The sequence below is a fragment of the Caloenas nicobarica genome, chromosome 1 (genome assembly GCF_036013445.1).
Source record: "Caloenas nicobarica isolate bCalNic1 chromosome 1, bCalNic1.hap1, whole genome shotgun sequence".
Taxonomy (NCBI): domain Eukaryota; kingdom Metazoa; phylum Chordata; class Aves; order Columbiformes; family Columbidae; genus Caloenas; species Caloenas nicobarica.
Genome location: NC_088245.1, coordinates 213,080,323 through 213,100,679, shown reverse-complemented (window position 1 = coordinate 213,100,679; position 20,357 = coordinate 213,080,323). Strand labels below are relative to the sequence as shown.

The 20,357-nt window shown below is 40.0% G+C and overlaps 1 protein-coding gene across 1 annotated transcript in view; it reads left to right on the top strand.

Annotated features, from left to right (window-relative positions):
* The window catches only part of UVRAG (UV radiation resistance associated), a 100,106-nt gene that overhangs the window by 60,218 nt on the left and 19,531 nt on the right, over positions 1 to 20,357 (top strand). The window contains exon 13 of the mRNA XM_065634478.1: positions 6,038 to 6,116. Coding sequence (XP_065490550.1) covers positions 6,038 to 6,116 — 79 coding nt within the window. The remainder of the gene's footprint in view (positions 1 to 6,037; positions 6,117 to 20,357) is intronic.

Genomic DNA, 20,357 nt, shown 5'->3' with positions numbered 1-20,357 from the left:
CTAACCAATACTTTTTATAAGGAAGAAAAGCACCAAACCTGATTGATCCAAACTGGAGGCATCTCACCTTAAAGTGTAAATATCAAAAAGAAAAATTCTTGCAAGAGGTTTTTCTCTACCCCTGAAATTTCTCAGATGTTTTCAATGGCACATAAGCGTAGTCTCCTTTGTTATATTATACCTTGAATCATAAAAAATAAAGCTGAAATCAATACTGGAAAGTAAATTAGACAGTCTTCCTACCCCAAGGAAGGGATGAAGTTTATTTAGAGGGAAATGTTACCATAGCTCTCGAGGTGCAGGGTGGTTTGAACTTGCCTTGGAGAGGACACATTAGATTTCTTTGTGCCTTTAGATTTATGATTTTGAGATGATCTGCTTGCGTGTGGACGAACAGGTATTTGAAGCAACGCGGAGCGATGTCTGGTGGGACACGGGACGCGCCGCAGCTTTGGGATCGGGTTGTTGCAGAGATGCGGTAGAGCCCATAGAAATGTCCTCAGGCCCCTGGAGCTGGCAAAGGTGGTCGTTGAAACTCCCGTCTGCTCATCCCATTCTTCCCCCAAACCACAAATGTTTTTAGCTGTATTTATTCCAGAATACATCTTGAACTGAAAATTGAAATTGGTTTAACGCTATTTCTGTTTAGCTGTTTGCATCTCAATGATTCAGCTGAAGTGGAAATCATGTTAACTAGCCACCATTAGTTTTCCATATTGACTGGAAATGCATCTATTTTTTTACAGAAAGACTTTTAAATCAGAGTTGACAATTTAGTACTGTGTCTACGTTCTTTGTAACCTTAAACATGTGATTTACTATACTAAGATTACGCTTTTTGTTTCAGTTTGAAGTGTAGCCATGTGCTTGTTATGTCTAAGATTTGTGCGACTTGACTAAATAATGTTAGGAAACACAAAATCTCACTAAAGTCTGTCTCCAGCATAACAGCTTCCTCCAAGTCCTGTCGACGGTGTAGTTGGGTACCTGTAAGCTTGATACCCATCAGAATGATGTTTCTTATGCAAATGTTCAAACTGACTATTTTAAAACTTCGCATTTGTTGAAGTATAGTGAGATCCTTGAAGAACTCAAAATTTAATTCCATTGTTGACGGTCGGTCGGGTGCTGGTTCTATAGTTTTAACTTGGAGGAAAGGTCGGCTTTCTGCCCTGTTTTTTATTTAAAAGGCTGACTTGGGGTTACTTTTCCCCAGCAGAGTTTCTGTGAACAAAGCACGTAAACTTCACCTCGCTTTTCCCTTTTCACAACCCTTTTGGGAGGGTTTAATGAGGCTTAGTACTCTAGAAACTTTCACATGGAGTCTACAGTGTAAAATAACACCGATGTTGACACTTCACTTAGCTGCCCCTTTTAGCTGGGATTTCTTCCTTTTCCACCCCTGTTTGCCTGAGCAGTTTACAAGGAAATTAGAGATTCTTCCTCTTAGCCTTACATTAGTCTGTATTTGGATAATTGAGTGCATGCTTTGATTTGCTGGTCTCACTTGAGTTTCTCACACATAGATACATTTGGTTACGTAGATCAGCGGTACCCTAAGCCTTGACCTGCTCATACTTGTTTGCTTACTCATTGTTTATGATCAACTACCTTAAAGGAGCTTGGAGCCAGGGGGGGTCGGGCTCTGCTCCCAAGGAGCAAGCGCCAGGACCAGAGGAAATGGCCTCAAGTTGCACCAGGGGAGATTGAGGTTGGATGTTGGGAACAATTTCTTCCCCAGAGGGCTGTGGGGCATTGGAACAGGCTGCCCAGGGCAGTGCTGGAGTCACCATCCCTGGAGGGGTTGGACAGATGGATATGAGGTTCTCGGGACATGGGGCAGTGCCAGGGGTGGGTTAACGGTTGGACTTGATGATCTTGAGGGGCTTTTCCAACAAAAATGATTCTACGATCAAAACCTCCTCATGTGTAAACAGACTGAAAATCAGTTGCCCTGTCTACTTCAAAAACCCAACAGTTCATTGCTGAATTGCTCGGTGGTTAGTGGCATCCAGTTGCATTAAATGGAAGATTTCACTACTAAGAATAGTATCCGATTTGAATATTACGTGCCTTTGATGGAAGAGAAGAGTTTCTTGATCAGCTGTTAACAATGTGCTCCCATCCAACTTCCACGCCAGTTTTTCTTGGTCCAGGTTTAAGCTGAAGAGCTGACGTCTGCTTAGGAAGCGTGGCAGTAATTAATAGCTGGTAGGCTGAAATAAAGCAGTCGATGTTGACTTGTTGAAATTAAGATCACAGATAAAGAGAAGATGCTTATTCTTGGGAACTCTCCAAGCAGGAGAGATGGGACAGAGGTAAGGTGGAGGCAGACGAGTTGCCATCTCTATTCTAATTGTTCAGAGATGATTAAGAGTGCCTTGTAACTGACTTTTTTGTATATATACATATACATGTATGTACACATATACTGTCTCCCATGAGAAATGGCAATCAAAGCCTCTTCTTGTGAGACTGGGAAAACTTGAGTCTTGAACGTAATAATGTTAGTAGAAGCCCCGTGTGTGCTTTGTGGCTCGAAACACGATGATGTTCTGGTTCACTATGGAAGAAACTGTTGTCGTTGTGGTATCGCAAGTGGAAGACAAGTTTTGTCCAAAGTGATATGCCATGAAAGGAAGGCTGAACTGTGAGTCTAAAAATGTCATGTATGTGTATGTTTTGCGGTTTATTAGGGATTTACCTCTGTTCCTGCAGCGTGGTACAGCTGGGTAACACCAGTCATCTGACTTATATCCCAGTGAATCCTATAAAACAGAACACATGACTCCAGGAAATAAATAAAAACTTTGCATTTGTTACAGTCCTTTGGGATTAAATAAGCAAAACAGAAGACTTCCAAAACAAATGTAAGCTTTTAAGATTGAGAATCCTCTTTATGTTATCTTAGATCTTAAAGGCACAGATTGACCATCTGGTTAAAATCAGTCTGGTGTGCAGTTTTGGATCACTTTTACAGAGTGTTCTCCACCTTCTGAATTAAGAGTGGGACTTTTTTTTAATTTGAGCATCTTTGCTGACATATCGGATGTCTTAAGCAAGAATAGCTTTGAGTACAGTGGAAACACGAGGTGGAGAAACAATTCCAAATGGGGTTAACCTGTTGTAAGTTACTAAATGTGGTTTTTTTCCCTGCATCAAATTAGTGTTCTCTGAACTAAGATCTTTATGAGTCACTGTTAAAATTATTACTGCTGCGTGCCAGCTGAGCACTGTGATCTTTATATATAGAAATAAAATATCTACGGTATTAGGGCTGTGTTTAAGAAGTCTACACGCTATTGAAAAGTAATATTCCATAGTCATAATTATCAACGTATTTTTACAAGGGCACACTTGGAGCCTCACAGAGTAGATTTATTCATAATTACTGCCTGCTAGCAGTAGGTGTGTGGTTTCCTTACAGTGTGTAAGTGTTCTGCTCTGAGTTTACTCAGAACAAGTTTCCTACAACTTGGTAACTTCTCTCAGACAATCTCTTCTGGTGCTTACACAACACCTGTAGCTTGTTGTTTGTGTTTTTTTTTTTCTTCTTTCCACTAAGCATAACACACTTATTCCTTTAAATTTGTCACCTTAGTGTAAGTATCTGTGTTCTGCTTTAGACGATTTGATGATATTATTTGACGATATTTTTCCCAAATGTATCAGCAAGAATGGAAACAAGGAAGGCACATGTTGGACTAGAACGGGCAGGCGGATGCCGTTTTGCATTTTATTGAGTGCTTCGTGATTATAAAAATACTAAAATAGTAGTTTTCAAATGTATTTTTTGAGCAAATAAAACTAAAACCATACACGGCGGAGTTAACTTTTTTGCAGCATGCCCAAGTGAGGGGTTGAGCTCACAGTCGTGCTTTTCTAAGGAGCAGGCAAGAAGGATTTCACATAGGGAGCCAGCAGTTCAAGTTGCATTCAATTAATGAAACACGATATAAAATGTCGTGGTCCCTCTTCTTTAACATTATTGCTTGTGACCAGGCGTAATGGGCAAGTGAGATAATGCACAAAGAAAGAAACATCAAAGTAGGTAACATTTTTCTCCAGGTCATAAATATGCACACACAAAGACATTCACTGGCATTTTTCAAGACTTTCATGTGAATGATTATGTTATGAAAGCTGACACGAGGATGTATGTAGTTTAGAGTCTTTCAAGATGAATTAATGGAAATTAGAGGACAGAAAGCTGAATATTAGCAAATAAGCAGGACCAACATAATAAACAGAAAAGCATAATCTTTACCTCGTAAAGGAAACTGTGTGTGGGAGATGGTAGCGAGCACGGTAAACCAGTTTTTATCCTTTTTTCTGTGCTGTATGTATTGAAGAGCTCTGTGTCTAATGATAGAATACATGGTACTAGTGACCTAATGAAATACTATCTCCTCGTGAAACATGGCTTATGTTCCTAATGGTGCTTTTATTGTCAAGCTTGAGTTAGTTTTATACTGTTAATTGTAAAGATATCCTTTAAATCAAAATCCTGCTCCAGTGTAGTGTAATTGTAGATATTGCCATGAATTCCTTTTGATTACTATTTTACACTTAGGATAATGCTTTGTGGAATTTCTGTAGCACATGTTCATTTTGACAGCTTTTCTTGCACGGGGAACTAGTTGGATTTATAGATCTATTAAGCAAGGTGAGCTAGAGATACACTATTCACGGCAATTTTTATATTCCTCAACTTGAAGTGACCTAGTGAGTTTGAAAATAGCATAAAACTTGAAGCTGATGTCTTCATATGCGATCTGCTGTGATGGTGACCTGTTCACCTTTTAGCTTTAATGGCGCTATATAATTCTCCTTAAAAGTTGCAAATGTACTCTACTGTGGGGCTGATTGATGATAAAATACACTTTGCGTAATCACCCCTCTAGAATGTGTGTTGTTTCTAGTAGATATTGATCTCCTGTATTTGTTATCTTATATTTGAGGGAGACTTGGCTTTCTGATGTAATGTGGGTTTTGTGGAGATAATACGCTCAGCATCTTGATTAGGGGCTACAGATTATATGGTTCTTGCAAAGGTAAAAGCTCATTTCACAGTGTAGTTCCCATAAATGTAAATTTTTAGATTGTACTAAGATTACTGCATTGACCGTGATGACCCCATAACCTCTGGTGGTAAGGAAGAGTTAAAAGACAATCCTAAGAAATGCAGTGTACAAATGTTAAAACTGCTTGAGAACTGCTTCACTTAAGCAAGGATTCCTAGAACATACACATAAAATTATATTCTTTTAATGCAGGTTGTCAAACAATTTCAGAACTTTAGAGAGTAAAGTTTTGGTTCTCTGATCTCAGGCAGCAATTAAGACAGAAATAAGCTGTACTACTTTCTTATAAGCTATTTGCTACAGCTAGGTTTTTAAAACTGTGAAAAATGCTTTATTTATTAAATAGGAGAAATAAACATTAGGAATAGAATATTTGCAAGGGCTGTAGTGCCCTGCGATGCTGGAAATGACTTGAGGCTTTGGTGCTTGTGTGAAGCTTCTTGTAAGGAAAGAAACCACTTGTACCCTTTAAATGTTCTGTAAATGTTGTCTGTGTGTGAAGAGACCAGTGCACTTTGAATCACAAGATAACATTTTAATCAAAAGAAAAAGCCTCTCAAAAGATTATTTCTCTTTGGAAATGAGCTAACCAAATGCAAATAGCTGAAAACAATGGGATAACACTGGGATCTGGTATTATGCTGTGTGCTTCTTAAAATACGCTTCGCTTAGTGAGAGGAATGTTGCAGCACTGGGAGAGTCATAAAGCATCTTTATAAACCTAAAATACTTGATGTAATTCATTAGCTGAATTTTGTCATCGGATTTTAAAAGGCTGCTTCGCGGGAGTTGCAAAGGGTTCCCAAGTGGAGGGGGATCCTGGGAGAAGTCAGCAAGGAGGCTTTTTAAATCTTTACCTTCTCAGAAAAGGAATGTGTAGCTTTTTGGCATTTCCTTATGCATTTGAATAATTTCACCTTAAATGCCTTTTTTTTTTTTTTCTTTTCCATCAGATTTCCTTTATATCCAAAAGGAGGGGAGAAGCTTCAGTTTGAATATGGAGTATATCTTCTCAACAAAAATATAGCACAGGTTGGTACACAGGGATATTTTTAATGAGTATGTATGATCCGCTCAGTGTCCAATATGATATTAATGTGCATTTGCTGTCGTGTGATGCTGCTCTCTCTGGCAAACACCTGTGAACTCGTGCAGATGTTCTTCAGATCATTGTCTTCGCTTATTGCCTTGTGATTGAGACTTTCTCTCGTGCTTGGAGAAGGGCTTGCCAGCTAATGATGAATCTTTTCCCTTTTGAATAAATACTATTGAGTCTGTGCACACTGTTTGGAAAAAGGTAAATGTTTTCTGTTCTTTTTATTCTGCCACACTTGAAGATTCATTCATGTCATTCTCAACGCTGTGTCTTAAATTTTGCTGTAGCTCTATACTTACGATTTTCCAGCACAACAAGCTGGAAAATCTTAAGTCTTGCCCATGTGTGACTTTGTATTAAAAAAAAAAGTCCTCTAATCTTCCTTACTTCATTCTAAATATCATCCTTTACTTTGGCACATGCATGAGAAGTTGTTTTAACTTTTTACAACTTCACAAGCCTGTATTTGAGATGGTACTAATACCTGCTGCGAACACATCTGGTATGGAATTCAGAAAATGTTCAAAAAGCTGGCCTGAAAGGGACCTGGGGAGAGGATTTCGGCTGTTGCCTCTTCCTAGGGCAGGGTCATAATAATCTGTTATAATAATCAGACTATAATAATCTGTTCATTTAATTCTCTTCCTCTTTGCAAACTTCTATGCGTTGAGGGAAGATGACTTCTTTCTAAAGTGTTACCTCATAGGTCATGTCTTAGTTTCTGAGCATGCTCGTTATCTCCTATTCTCCATTTGAATCCACATCTTTCTTGAAGTGCAGTACCCAAAGCTGGATACAGTGTGCAACTGGTGTCTTCAAAACACCGAGCAGGATGGGAAAAATGCTTCACAGGTCTTGTAGGTTTTTTCCAGTTCATTATGTTCCTATAGATTTGTACTCTTAACAGCCTAAACCAGTGGATTTTGTGATTCGGTACAACCAGCAATCCCAAGTCTCTTCTGCACAGCAACAAAATAGTCCACTCTGAATTTGTGCAGGTCACTCATTTAATTAATGTTTTACTTGTTATACCTCAAATGTATCCTCAAAGATGCACCTTTTTGTTCTTAATGTTGTTTCTGATTTGGTGATGTAACTAGAAGATGGGAAATGGTAGGTTGAGAATTTATTCTCAGCTTTGTGCAATCTGCATTTGAGCCTATTCTCTTCCCAGCTCACCCAATTACAATATTGAACTGGGGTAAAGATTAGACCCAGGCAGAGTCCCGCTTCACTAGCACGTCTATTTACAGCAGTGAACTATTGTTTAACTGCAGCCGAAGAGTATTTACTTGCTCTGTATTCATTCATACCTCATCAATATCCCATTTTCCCCCATGCTTGTGAGCGTATTACACCATGGAGTGCCAAGAGATTTATTTAAATTCCAACAGAAATATGACATTTCAGTTTCTAACCTGTTTGTAAGGCTTGAAATTAGATTAATCTGACAGTTTTATTCCTGAAAAATCTGATCATTTTTAATGCTTCATTTCTAGTTGCCTGGTTTGTTTTTCCAGTTCTCTCTTCCACCACTTTCTCCCCACTCCCTACCCCAAATTGAAGTGAAGCTTCTGGGTCTTTTCATGTTGTTTGTTTTTTAAGCTTGGAATGCATTTACCATTTTCCAGACTTCTGGTATCTTGCCCGAGCTCAGTGTATTTTGGACGATAACCTCCAATGGCTCTGAAATACTTAAAGGCTAAAATATCTTAAGAGGAGGTTAATCAAGTCCTGCTAATCTTGGAAATTCACTTAACCAAGCTGTTAATGTAACTTAGACTGTGACTCTTTGTTGCTGGTATTAGTAATGGCAGCCAGTTCTTCACACTTGACTTTCGTAGGGAAGACTAGTGAGAAAAAGGGATTAAATACTCTTTACTTCAAATGATTTGATAGCCTTCTCTCTCAATTACTATCAAATTGATGCTTTCCTAATCTCTACTTATATAAATACATTAGTTCATTCTGTAATTTGTGAGTCGTGATGCTGCTTGCTTTGCTTTTCAGCCTTTCATGGTTTTGTTCCTATTCTGGAGTTTGCTGTTCAGATATTTCATGCAAGTGCTCTGTGCTTCTGTCTTGATTGAAAAAATGAATTCTTCATTGAGCCCAAGTTGGTAGCCTTTCCATTATTTCTGTAGTCCAGGTTAGTTGACACTTGTAGTATCTTTGTAGTAACTGTCACCACTTTGCTTATTTTCCTGATTTTTCTCTTTGACTTGTCTCTGAGGTGTTACCCCCATTAGACCTGCTGAAATCTCTCGTTTTGATTTTGCTCTTGTCTTATTTCTAAATGACTACGAACAGTGGAACACATGGTCACTCACCCACATTGCCTTCCAAGTCCTTGCAGTTGGTTTCTGAAATCTCTGGCATGTGTTTAAGCTCGTAAAAGTAAATGAAGACTTTAAGTACGTATTTGTATAAAAAAAGTTTCCAAATTTACATGAGGTCACTGGTGCTGGTACAAGCTGGAGTCGTCAGTGGCCAAACTTTGAAGTGGTTTGTACAACACCAGTGGTTCACATGTTAATGCTTGAGATTGTGTGCTGTTGAATATAAAAACATAATAAAAGTAAATCGGAATTTTTTGGGCGCTTCTACTACTTATTTAATCAGGAAAGTGTTACTGAAGTCCATATAAACTGTTGTAGTCACCTTTGTTTTGATATCCTTGGTCAAATATTGCAGCTTTTTATAGTCCTGCCAAGAGGAAATTCCATTGTGAAAGCAGAACAGGTAGATAACATGCAGAAACACATCACAAAAGTTCTGTACTCAGGGTCTGACTTGATCTAAAAACCTGAGATTGTTTGAATCCGATGTGTGTTCCTTTGGAGGCTGGAACTGTTGCATTTAAGTAGCTATTAGAAGATCTTAAGGCTGCTTGAAGAAAGGCTTCCAGATATGCGTAGTTCATGTCAATGCATTAAAATAATTAAGTTTGGATGGAAAATGAGCAGCTGTCTCTTCCTTATCTCTGGACCGTCACAACCTGTGAGGTGTTGGCCTTAATTCAAGGAACCAGTCCTGCCAATTGTTCTGGTTGTGATTAATGAGGCTCACTTGCTTAATTCCCTCTGGGTGCTGTAGGAAGATTGGAGGTGTTGAGGAGGAAAAGTGGAGTCACTATCCCTGGAGGGGTTTAAAAGGCACTTAGACGAGGTTCTTAGGGACATGGTTTAGTGCTAGAGTTAGGTTATGGTTGGAGTCGATGATCCTGAGGGTCTCTTCCAACTGAAAAGATTCTATGATTCTATGCTGACTCTACTGGAACATAAAGAAAAGAACTTGGGTCTCCATCACCTTGCTCAAGTCATTCATGCAAGTCTTGGTCACTGTGGGTGAGAAACAGAGAGCCCAGAAAAACTTGTATCAACTTAAATACTTGAAAGGATTTGTAGAAGCTTCCCTGCTTCCATGAATTTTTATGTGTGGTTTTGGTTCTTTTGTTGTTCTTTTTTTTACTTTCACAATTACCTGGAGTTCCGGTGGCAAGGAGGAACCTGAGTGTGGAAGAAGTTAGACTGGGTTGACATTAAGTAAAATGACTGAAATCAAAACTCTTCTAGAGATAAAGTGGTATTGTTTTGTAAAACAGCAGGATAATAACAATGAAAACCACATCTTGCACTCGGGAGAATTCAACTGGAATTAGAAGCAGCTCAGCGCTAGCTTGGTAGAGCATTTATTTGGAGAAACATGCTTTGCTGTTACATTCCGAAGTCAAAACAATGTGTGTTAATTCCGAGAGTTCGTAATAACTTCCATCTGTACGTGAGCACAAATTGTTTCAATCCCCATATTTTCTGTTTGTAAAATTGAATCCCTCCCTTTGCAGAGTAGCTTTTTATGTTGGATAATATTAAGTAAGACCATAAATTTCCAGTTAAGATTTCAGCTTTTTGACTCTAACAGATATACAAATGTGTTTTTTTTTCCGAAGGGAAATTACTGCCTTATGTCTAATAATTTCAACAACAAAAAAATCACTGTCATTCCAGAGCATTGTCAAAGGTGAAGCACAATACAGTTGCTAAAAATGGGAGTGAATTGCTTGGCTCTCAAAAGCACGAGGCACAGGGAGATTACCTGGTAGGTAACCGGCCCCACAAACTCCGCAGCTGCTGAATTATGGATGTGTGTGGAGGATCTGAGGAAAACGAGGCTTTAGTAGGAGAATGAAATGAAGTTCTGCATTGGTTTTCACAGTAGAGGAGCTGAGATTACACCGTGAAAACCTCCTTATAGTGGATGAATATTAGGAACGGGCTGAAGCGTTGTGAGGGTTTTTTTTGTGGGTGATAAGCAAACACACGGTGTGGGTGAGGTAATATCTCTGAGTTCTTGATGCTCTGAACGTGTAATACATGTGGCACGCAGCTCAGATAAGCCACAGACGTGGACCTTGCTAAGCCGAGCTCTCACAAATCCTTCAACAGTGGTCTTGGTGCTCCAGGCTTTTTCCTCTCAGCTCTTCAAATTTTCATTTTATTATTTTGACCTTAAAGAGTGGGCAGGTGAGAGTTAAGTGGCTTTGAGCTTCACATCTCAGGCCTGTAGAAAGAAAGAAAGAAAGAAGCTGGTTTTGTTGTCTCCTTCATTCCCAGAGCTTTGATTGCTTGGGCCTGACTTCAGTGTAGGTTCTTCGTTGCATATGAAGAGATGATCTTATTTTAGTGACCATCCTCCTTGAGGTGGGTCCTTAGTGAGCACGCAGTGTCACTCCTAGAGAACACCTGGCCCAAAGTTGTATACAAGCTGATATTACATGGTTTCTTTCCTTTATTGGTCATTATTTCTAACCTATGTATATATGATGTGTAGCTGTTGAAGAGAGCATGAGCATCTTGTTCATGAAACTTCCAATTCCTTTAGGTATTCAAGAGGTTGTCTCTTGACAGCCACTATTCCTCATCCAGTTGCAAGATTGCTTGGAGAATAAATAATTGCTTTATAGCTGTAGAGGTAGTATCTTCTGGTCCTGACCAGAAGAGGATTTACTGCAGGTATGTTCTTGCCTGGGAAAATCAACTTATTTGCAACTCTGAGTATCAAATGATGTGGTATTTCTGTAAGCCACTGAAAGGGGTGGAAGTTAATTTGTCTCTTCTAGATTTCTTATTTAGACTCGGCCCAGCTTCCCTATAGAACCATAAGCCAGAACCTTGGTCGCTGTGAGACCCTTTGAAGTCTTGTTGCTGCCGTGACTTTGGTCACCACCTCCATCTGGCTTTGACGGACATGGCACCAGAAATAGCAATGTTCTATCCTTGCCTAAATTACTGGCAGTGGAAAGGAGACTTGCAAAACTGGGTATCAAATGAATTTGGGCTGATTTACAGCTCTTTAATTCCCCAGGGCCAAGCTAAGGAGTGAACGTGTCTAATCTTATCCCAGTTCATTGCTGGTGGCTTTGTAGTTGGTGGCAGGCAGAGCAGACCTTCCTAGACATCGCTTCCAGGTTTTGTGAAATCTTTCCGATTTGTTACACTGCATAAATTAAGGGTTTTTTTCTGTTCACGTCAAATGCGTGCTCACAATCGCCTGACAAGTCAAAGCTTCTCTTCCGATCCAGCCTTGATTTATTTTGTCAGACAACTGGTGAGTGATGTTAGTCCGATATTCTTATTCACATTGGCATGGTTTGCTCAGCCCTGGCCAAAGAATCATTCAGCTTTCATCTGAGAGTCATTAACAACAGATGAACTTCGCTGTTTGACACGAAAAGAAATCACTCAGAACAATCTTTTGTCCAGAATTGTTGTGTCCACATGGTGGCAGAAAACATTTACATCCTTTGTGTAACCTGCTAGAGATGTTGATCAGCTCGTGCAGCTCTCCTGGGAATGGCGCTTTTTGGTTCAATTACTCGTTTAATGCGTGAGGTAAGAAACATTCACAGAAGCACGGAAGAAAAACAAAATACTTCTTGACGTATTTTAGTTGCAGTCATACTAATATCTTTCTAATAGCTGCATGGAATAAAAGTTGAATGCTTGTGTACTAGTGCAATGTATAAGAAACTGAACTGAAATTCAGCTTTTAAATGTGAAATGAGGCAAGACGTTCAGTTTCTGGCTCTATTAGACTATCAAACATGTGAGAAAATCAACTTTATAATAGAAACTATTAAACTTTTCCGTGGGAAGTTGACCGGCAGAAATGTTAGGACCAGAAATTTGCTTTGGCAATAAACACTACGGAGCAGAAGTGTCTTTAAGAGTTCTGTGGGTATCGGTGTGGATGTGGTGGTTATGACCCTTTGAGCGTAAGATACTGTGACTTGCACACTACATCTTTTATGAGGCCCCTAAACTCAGATCATAAAATGTACCGTTCAGAAAGAATGCACTGTCTGAATTTGGGGCCAATTTAACTGCAGAGGGAAAAGTGTTCTTGAAAGAGCACAGGTTGAAGCCAGAGTCGAGTCCTCATCTTGTGAAGTGCCAAGCATTCATTTTAATGTTAAGAGGAAGGGACTGCACCTGAAAAACCACAAAGTACCTTCTCCAGCTGCGTAAAGCCAAAAGCTTTTAGGAGAGGTTTCATTCCTGCAAGTCTCCTAGGGTAGCAATGGGCTGATACCGAGCCAGATCATTTAGAATTGGGGAATTTACATATGTTTTCTGCAAATTTGTTGGAAAGCTTGCTTTTTTTCCTTTCCTATCACCCATGCCAAGATAAAATAGGTTGAAATGAGACTGGATAAGCTGTGACAACAGTCACTCTTTCATTCAGATGAAAGCCTGCCTGTCCTTGCCCATAGGCAATTAGTACCCATCAGCAAAGGCCAATGTTAACTTGTGGAGGGGCAGATCTTGGCTCTCCAGCCTGTAGTGATCACTGCACTGTAGAATCAGATTGGTTTCTGTTGGAAGGGACCTTCCAAGCTCATCCGGTGCCCCCCCTGCCATGAGCAGGGACATCTGCACCAGCTCAGGTTGCTCAGAGCCCCGTCCAGCCTGGCCTGGGATGTCTCCAGGGATGGTTCATCCACCACCTCTCTGGCCAACCTGGGACAGGCTCTCACCACCTTCACTGGAAAAAGTTTCTTCTTCATGTCTGGCCTGAATCTCCCTCCTTTAGTTTAAAGCCATCACCCCTTGTCCTGTCACAACAGGCCCTGCTCAAAAGTCTGTCCCCATCTTTCTTCTCAGCCCCTTTTAAGTCCAGAAAGGCTGCACTAAGGTCTCCCTGGAGCTTCTCTTCTCCAGCTGAACACCCCAGCTCTCTCAGCCTGTCCTCCCAGCAGAGCTGTTCCAGCCTCGGGTCATTTCTGGGGCTCCTCTGGCCCCTCTCCAGCAGGTCCATGTGTGTCCTGTGCTGAGGACCCAGAGCTGGCCCAGCACTGCAGGGGGGTCTCCCCAGAGCGGAGCAGAGGGGCAGAATCCCCTCCCTCCACCTGCTGCTCACGCTGCTGGGGATGCAGCCCAGGACACGGGTGGATTTCTGGGCTGCAAGCGCACGTTGCCGGCTCATGGCCAGTCTTCCACCCCCAGCACCCTCAAGTCCTTCTCCTGGGGGCTGCTCTCCATCCCTCCATCCCCAGCCTGGACTGATGCCATCCCTGGAGACATCCCAGGCCAGGCTGGACGGGGCTCTGAGCAACCTGAGCTGGTGCAGATGTCCCTGCTCATGGCAGGGGGGGCACTGGATGAGCTTTGAAGGTCCCTTCCAACCCAAATTATTCCGTGATTCTATGACTTGCGGGTTGAGCCCAGGCAGCAGCATTGGAGATGGTGCTTCTTGCTCAGGTTGCAGAGGAGTCTGGAGCAGATGAGGTGGGGTGAACAACGTGGCTGGGTGGAATAGGAGAGGTGGCACCACCGGCTGTGCCTGGAGTCACTTCTCCAAACTAATTTTGGGGACCACCCCCACAAGCATGCTCTGTGCCTTGGATCACTTGTGTACTGTGTAGCTGTCATCGTCTCTGTGCATTCACTCGTCAGCCTGCTAAGTTTAAAAAAAAATGAGTATGTGTTTAAAATAGAACCAAAATTTAGTAATCAAAAGGAAAATGGGTTCCTGATATAGTTAGGCTGACATAAACACGTGTGATTTGCCAAGTTAAACTGCTTTGTAGTATATATGAGCACTACATTTTGAAATTGGAAGAGATAGGAAAGTGGGAAGTCTGTTATCAAGCCATGGCACAGTGTGTTAGTGTCAGAAAAAGATGTGGTGTATAGTTTTTCCTAACGAGTAGGGAGTGTGCTCTGGAGACAAAGCTTGACTTTCAGACATAAAGTGTTAACACCTGTGAAATTCGTGAACCTCATTTGTGAGTCTTTCTCATCCTTCAGGAGCCTTCTCACTTTCTGCCATGTTGTTGGGGAAAAAAAAATCATGCTAAAATGCGTATTGTTTCCTGAAACCCCACTTGCTTTATTGCATAAAAATTATTCTTAGCTGTCATTAGCGTTGAGGAAGTGACAAGCTGTGATTTCTTTTTCTGTTTTTTTCTTGAGCTGCTGTTATTGTCACTTATCCATCCACCCACATCCTTTATTCTTCTGTGGTCTAGTTTAGTATGTATGTTTTGTGCTCCGTGAGGCAGAGTTTGTCTCATACTTCTATGCGCAAGATTTGGCACATCAGGGCACAAATCTTGTTTTGAAAGCTGTGGGTATGACAGCTGCTTAATCATCCATAAATGCCTTTCAGGCTTATTATATCCTGTGGTCGAAGTTTAGAGCAAGTTGTTCTCCAACAAAAGGAATAAAAGTGTCTGATATGTATTGGCTCATTTACTTTTTGATCAGTCCAAAATGCTTGGAAATCCAGAGCTTTAAGGTATTTTGTTTTTCAAGAGAATGGAAACACTAATGGGGCTATTATCGTATCTTTTTTTTTTTTGCTCACCTCGTGTGTAATTCATGTGAATATTTTTCAAGTTAATATTGTGTAAATAGAAAAAAAAAAAAAACAAGCTCTGGTTCAATTTAGCAAATATAGGTTGCTAGTTTATTTTCAGGAATGCCATTGCTGAACAGGCCGTGGTTTAATGCTCCCTGACCTCAGCTTTTCAGTTTGAAATATCGTCCATCATATGAGAAAAGATTTCCAGTATTGATGTGTCTTAGCGCCATTTGGTGTTCACTGAATTAGGGTGTTATCCTGATACATAACAAATCTTACTTTAAAATACTGATTCTATACCCTGTGAATGAGAGTTTTCCCCGTTTGATTCAAAATTTAGTCTTTTTTAGAAGTCAACCTCCTTTGCCCAATAACAGTAGCATAATGGTTACCTACCAGCGTAGGTGAAACATGGGGCTGGGAGCTGAAAAATCCTCAAATTCTTCCTACATTTAATCTCTGTAGCATGGGCTGAATCATATGCTTTTTGAGTAATGCTTTCTCGAAGCAAGAACCTTTTCACTTGAAGGAGCAGATGTCACAAACCTTGGTGAACACTTCAGAAAACTGCCAAAAGCTCCATTTCACCCATTTTTAAAACAAGGGCTTTCCCAACATAGCATAAAAGAACAAATAGCTGAAAAACTTCGTGTTGTTTGTGCACACTGAAACGATTCTGTGGGTTCCTCTCCTGCAACATTGTAAAGTACAAGGTAAAGCTGGACAGATGCCAGATGTAAAAATTGCCAGGTTTTGGAGTGGATTTATCAAAATATGGAGGTAATGAATAAATGGAGGAGGAGTTGAGTAGCACCGTATGCAAATTTCCAAAAAATCATTTGGAATATTTATTGTATTGCTGTAAACTATCATCAAAACCTCATCATTAGCAGAGAGGAGTTCACAGGCTTAATGCTGGTGAGCGTGGATGTTCGTCCACCCCAAAAACTGATGGAATAGCCCCGGTACGGCCGTGCAGCCTGATGAAATTTGGGCTCTGTGCTGTATCCACTCTGATTTCCAGCCAGCACAAGGTGGGTGATTTCTCTGTACCTACCTGTGCACTCCTCAGACTATTTCCCTTTTGCTGTATACAGCTAAAAATAAAAAGCTTCGGATGTTCTCGCATAGTGCAAAATTTCACTTGAGGAGATAAACGCATAAAGAAAACATCACGTTTAAGATGTCGGTACAAAATGTTACTTGTCTTTCTCCTTCTGGCTTTTGTGTGTCTGACCTTTTGTTCTGTGCTTGGTGTAATTATTCTAATACAAAAGTTTGGGATGGATGAGGTCATAGGAAGTAAGTGTGCCTGTGTCTTATAATCCAATAAGCATCATTTGGTGATAGCGAGGTGTTTTAAGAAGTTCTGACCTGAACCTGGAAAGGTTACGCTGTAAAGTTCGTCTCATCAAGCTCTAATGCAGCAAGATTAACAGTAAACATGGTTTTAGTTATTTGAGCGCTTTGCTGGGGAAGTGGGGAAGCTTTTCTGAAGCCAGCAACTCCTCTATCTCCTATATTGCTTTTTTTTTTTTTAAAGTTTTTTTCTGTAAAACAGTCACAGTATATGAGAGGCACCTTTATGGGCAAGGGAGCCCATATATGTTATTTTTATAATGAACCCGCTAACCACTGAATTTTATAGGAATAGTTTACTTATGTAAGCCTGTCTTTGACGATGGTTTCCCGTATCCTTACTGGGACACCAGGCTTGAACAACGAATTCTCATGTTTGAGACCTCTCCGGAGGCGCATTGTGTTTACTCTCAGGAAGGGTTTCACGAATACGAGCGAGAGAGTCCTGGAGGAAACGTGGCTTTTGGCTCATCTAAAATGTTTAGTTCTACAGTATGTTCTGCATGTGCTCAAACACGTACTCCTATTTCCTTATTTTCTTGCGGTCTATCTCCAATAAACACTATTGCTGTGAAACCAAAATCCAGTATTCAATATTGCCTATTATCACGTTTCAGTTTTATGAAGTAGTTTTCTTCTCGTTTTTAAATGTTTGGCAGAATATTGCAAGTTGCTGAGCGTTGGCGTCCAGGCTGCTGCTGCGTTTGAATAATGATCAAACTTTGTATTTTGGTGGATGCGAGGGGAAGAAGCAGCTTAATATAATTCTAAGGGAAATCAAAGAAGGTAGAAGGGAATTTGATCTGTTATCGGAAGGGAATGTAGTTTCCCTGCTCACTTCTGAATCATTCATGTACTTAAATTTCATGGATGAATTTCCCTTGCCTTTCAGATGGATGCGAACTAAAATTCCCCAGGCTGAGAGGAGACAGGCTGTGCTTGGAGGAGGAAGAACTAGGGACTGAGAAAAAGTGACCATATGAATTTGATGCAGTTTGTAAGAACTGAATCGGAGCTCCAGACCAACCTAATTTCTGCAGACACTTGGCCATAACGTAGAGATCAATGTTTCCTAACTGCAGTATTGATGGTCTTGGACCGGTGACTTTGCAGCGTCTCGACTGTCAGTTATCGCTGTTAGCGATCAAAATAAGAAAAGAGGAAAATATCTTATTGATAACAACCTCTATCTTGTAAATGGGGAGAAATGGGGCTGGTTTAGACTAAGCATGTTTTAAAAATAACAGTATTAATTGTGACAGCATAAAGTGGAGCTGTTATCTCCTGTTACTGTTTTGATCGCTGTTTGCGTGCCTTATTTGTTATCGCTAAATCAAAATAGTGCTGGGAGTCCTTTAAGATGGTTTTAATAAAGGCTTTTTTAAGATCGCTGGGGCAGCTTGAGGAACTTTAACGCAGGTGCCCAGTGGATTAATGAAGGACAGGGGTCTTCAGGAATGTCGCTGTAACTCGTTTTTCTTCCTAGTTTAGCGCTCTTAGAAGAATTGCAAAATAAACATCTGCTTTCCAGGGTGGACCTCTGAACAGCATCGAAATCCACTTGGGAGAGGGCGGCACGCGTTGGCGTATGGAGGTCGAAGTCAGCATTTCCATAAAAATAGCTGCATGTTTGAGCGGTTGCTCGCGTTTGGATGAGGGCTGTCACTCCTGTGGCAGTCCTATATTTTTTCTCCTTCTGAAAGCAAGATTGAGGGCGTGAAGATCTGTTATAATCACAGCACTTGCTACGTTGCTTTTTTTTTCCTCCCCTACTTCCCCAAGAAGCCTTAAAATATATATATATATATAAAAATGTCTTTGCTTAGATTTACTTCCAAACTCTGGTAGTTGTATACTGTGACAGTCTTTTAAATATGAAAAATGAAAATGCATTTTTAATGTTTAATTTTGAGATACGCCATCTAAAGAGCTAATTGATACCACAATGAGTTTTACTAATGAAGTTTAAGGGTTTCTTGGTAAACTCATGTAGTTCTTCATAGCGAGAACGACTAGCTAGCTTTAATAAAACAAAGGCAAGCAACATGTTATGAGTGCAAATAATGCAAAATTTTGTAATTTCCCCCAAAAGGTATAAACACACACAATTGTTTATATAGCAGCAGGCATTATTTCACTGATCCCCCAAGGTTGTTTATATAGCAACAGGCATTATAACAACACTTTCTGTTTTCATTATTGCAGTGCTTAGTCATCTGAATCTCAGCCAGTGCTCCTTCATACTCTGAAAAGTCATCCAGGATCTTGTAAAACAATTAACTATGTCATTTTATTAAAACCTGTATTTTATTTTTCTGTCCCAGCACTTGACATCCTCTGAAAACCTAATGTAAATGCTTGGCCTCTAACCAATACTGCGAACTTGATTGAAAGTACGCTTTTCCTTCTATTTTTGTTTGCGGCTTTTCACATTTGTGGAGCAGATGTCCTTTTAAATGCTTGATGCTATCGAGAAAAAAAAACTCCTTAGCGAACCAAAAAATAATTTAAAATTGCTCTTGACTGCCTTAACATGAACTTGCACAGAGGTTGCTTCCACCTCTTGTATAGATACAACATCAAGGACCAGTTGCCTGCAGCAGAGACCAAGGAAAGTGCAAAAATGATGGAGGTTTTGGTGTAGACTCGACTATTATGCATAACATGTCCTGAAGTGGCAGTATTTTGAATTTTATTAACATAGGCTGAGCTCTGAGACTGCTGCCACGTCTTAAAACAAGATGGAGATGGCTGGGAAAACAAAATGGTAAATGATGAACAGATGAGTTCGCAACTGGAGTCATTCTGAGCTCCCCCCGCCCTGAAAGAAAAAAAGGTATATTCCAGACCAGCCTTTCTGTGGTTTCTGGCTGGAATTAAATGTATATGTTTGTGTACCATTAGTCATTAAATACTGCTACAGGAATTAGTATAGGAAATGGGCTATTCTTCTTTGCACGTAAATGCAGGATATTCTTATTTTTCTTAAGAGGCAAAAGCCCTAATTTTGATTTTGGGTGGAATCTGACATTATCTAGAAATAGATATCTGAATGGTGCCTTTGTAAGCCAACTTATTTGAAAAACTTTTAATAGTTCTAATACTCATCTCTTTATAAGAGAGAAACTAATCCTTTGCAGGTTTGTATTTTAATTAGTTAACAAATGAGGTAGCTACACTTGTCACTATTTAGAGAATTAATGTTTTATCACGGAATTGTTACCTTTAGGAACGTGGTGAGCTTTTCTGTTGTCTGACATTGTTTTAATTAAGTGTAAGAGTCTGGTTGACAAAACAAATGACCTGCAAGATGCTTGGATGGCAGGAGTGGTTTAGAGATGTTCAGCATGGAGCTGAGGCCAGAAAACTTCCTTCAAATAGAAATTCAAACCATTGCACAGAAGGAAATGCAGGTAGAAACTGGAGCAACTGAATTTTTTATTTTTCTTAAGACTCTAAACCAATTACGTCCGGCTTATTATGAGTTAACGTTAATTTATTTGCCGTGCCTCACCCAGAGCTAATGCTGTGGTTGCATGAGCTGGAACAATTTTCTTAGTCTTTGATGGAAATTGTGTTTAAACCTCTTATTAGAAACCTAATACAAGTTTTAAGTATAAATCTGCCCTTCACTCTGAGAACTGTTGTTTTAAACGCGGCTTATTTCAACATGTATTGTTTTCTATGATGTTGGAATAAATAGCAAGTATAATATGATATAAAATACCCACTAGTATGATAGGCTGGTCTTAATATAATTTAATCTTCTCTTTCTTCAGAATCTTCTGTACAGATACTACCTGAACTTGTCTTAAAACAAACTAAAACTCAGATTTTTACAAAAGCAGTCTAGGCAGTTACCTACCGATGGTTATAAATACTGTCTGTCCTCTTTTCAAAGTCTTTTCCTAATTCTGGAAATTCCCAAGTTTATCACACTGGATTTGCAGTGT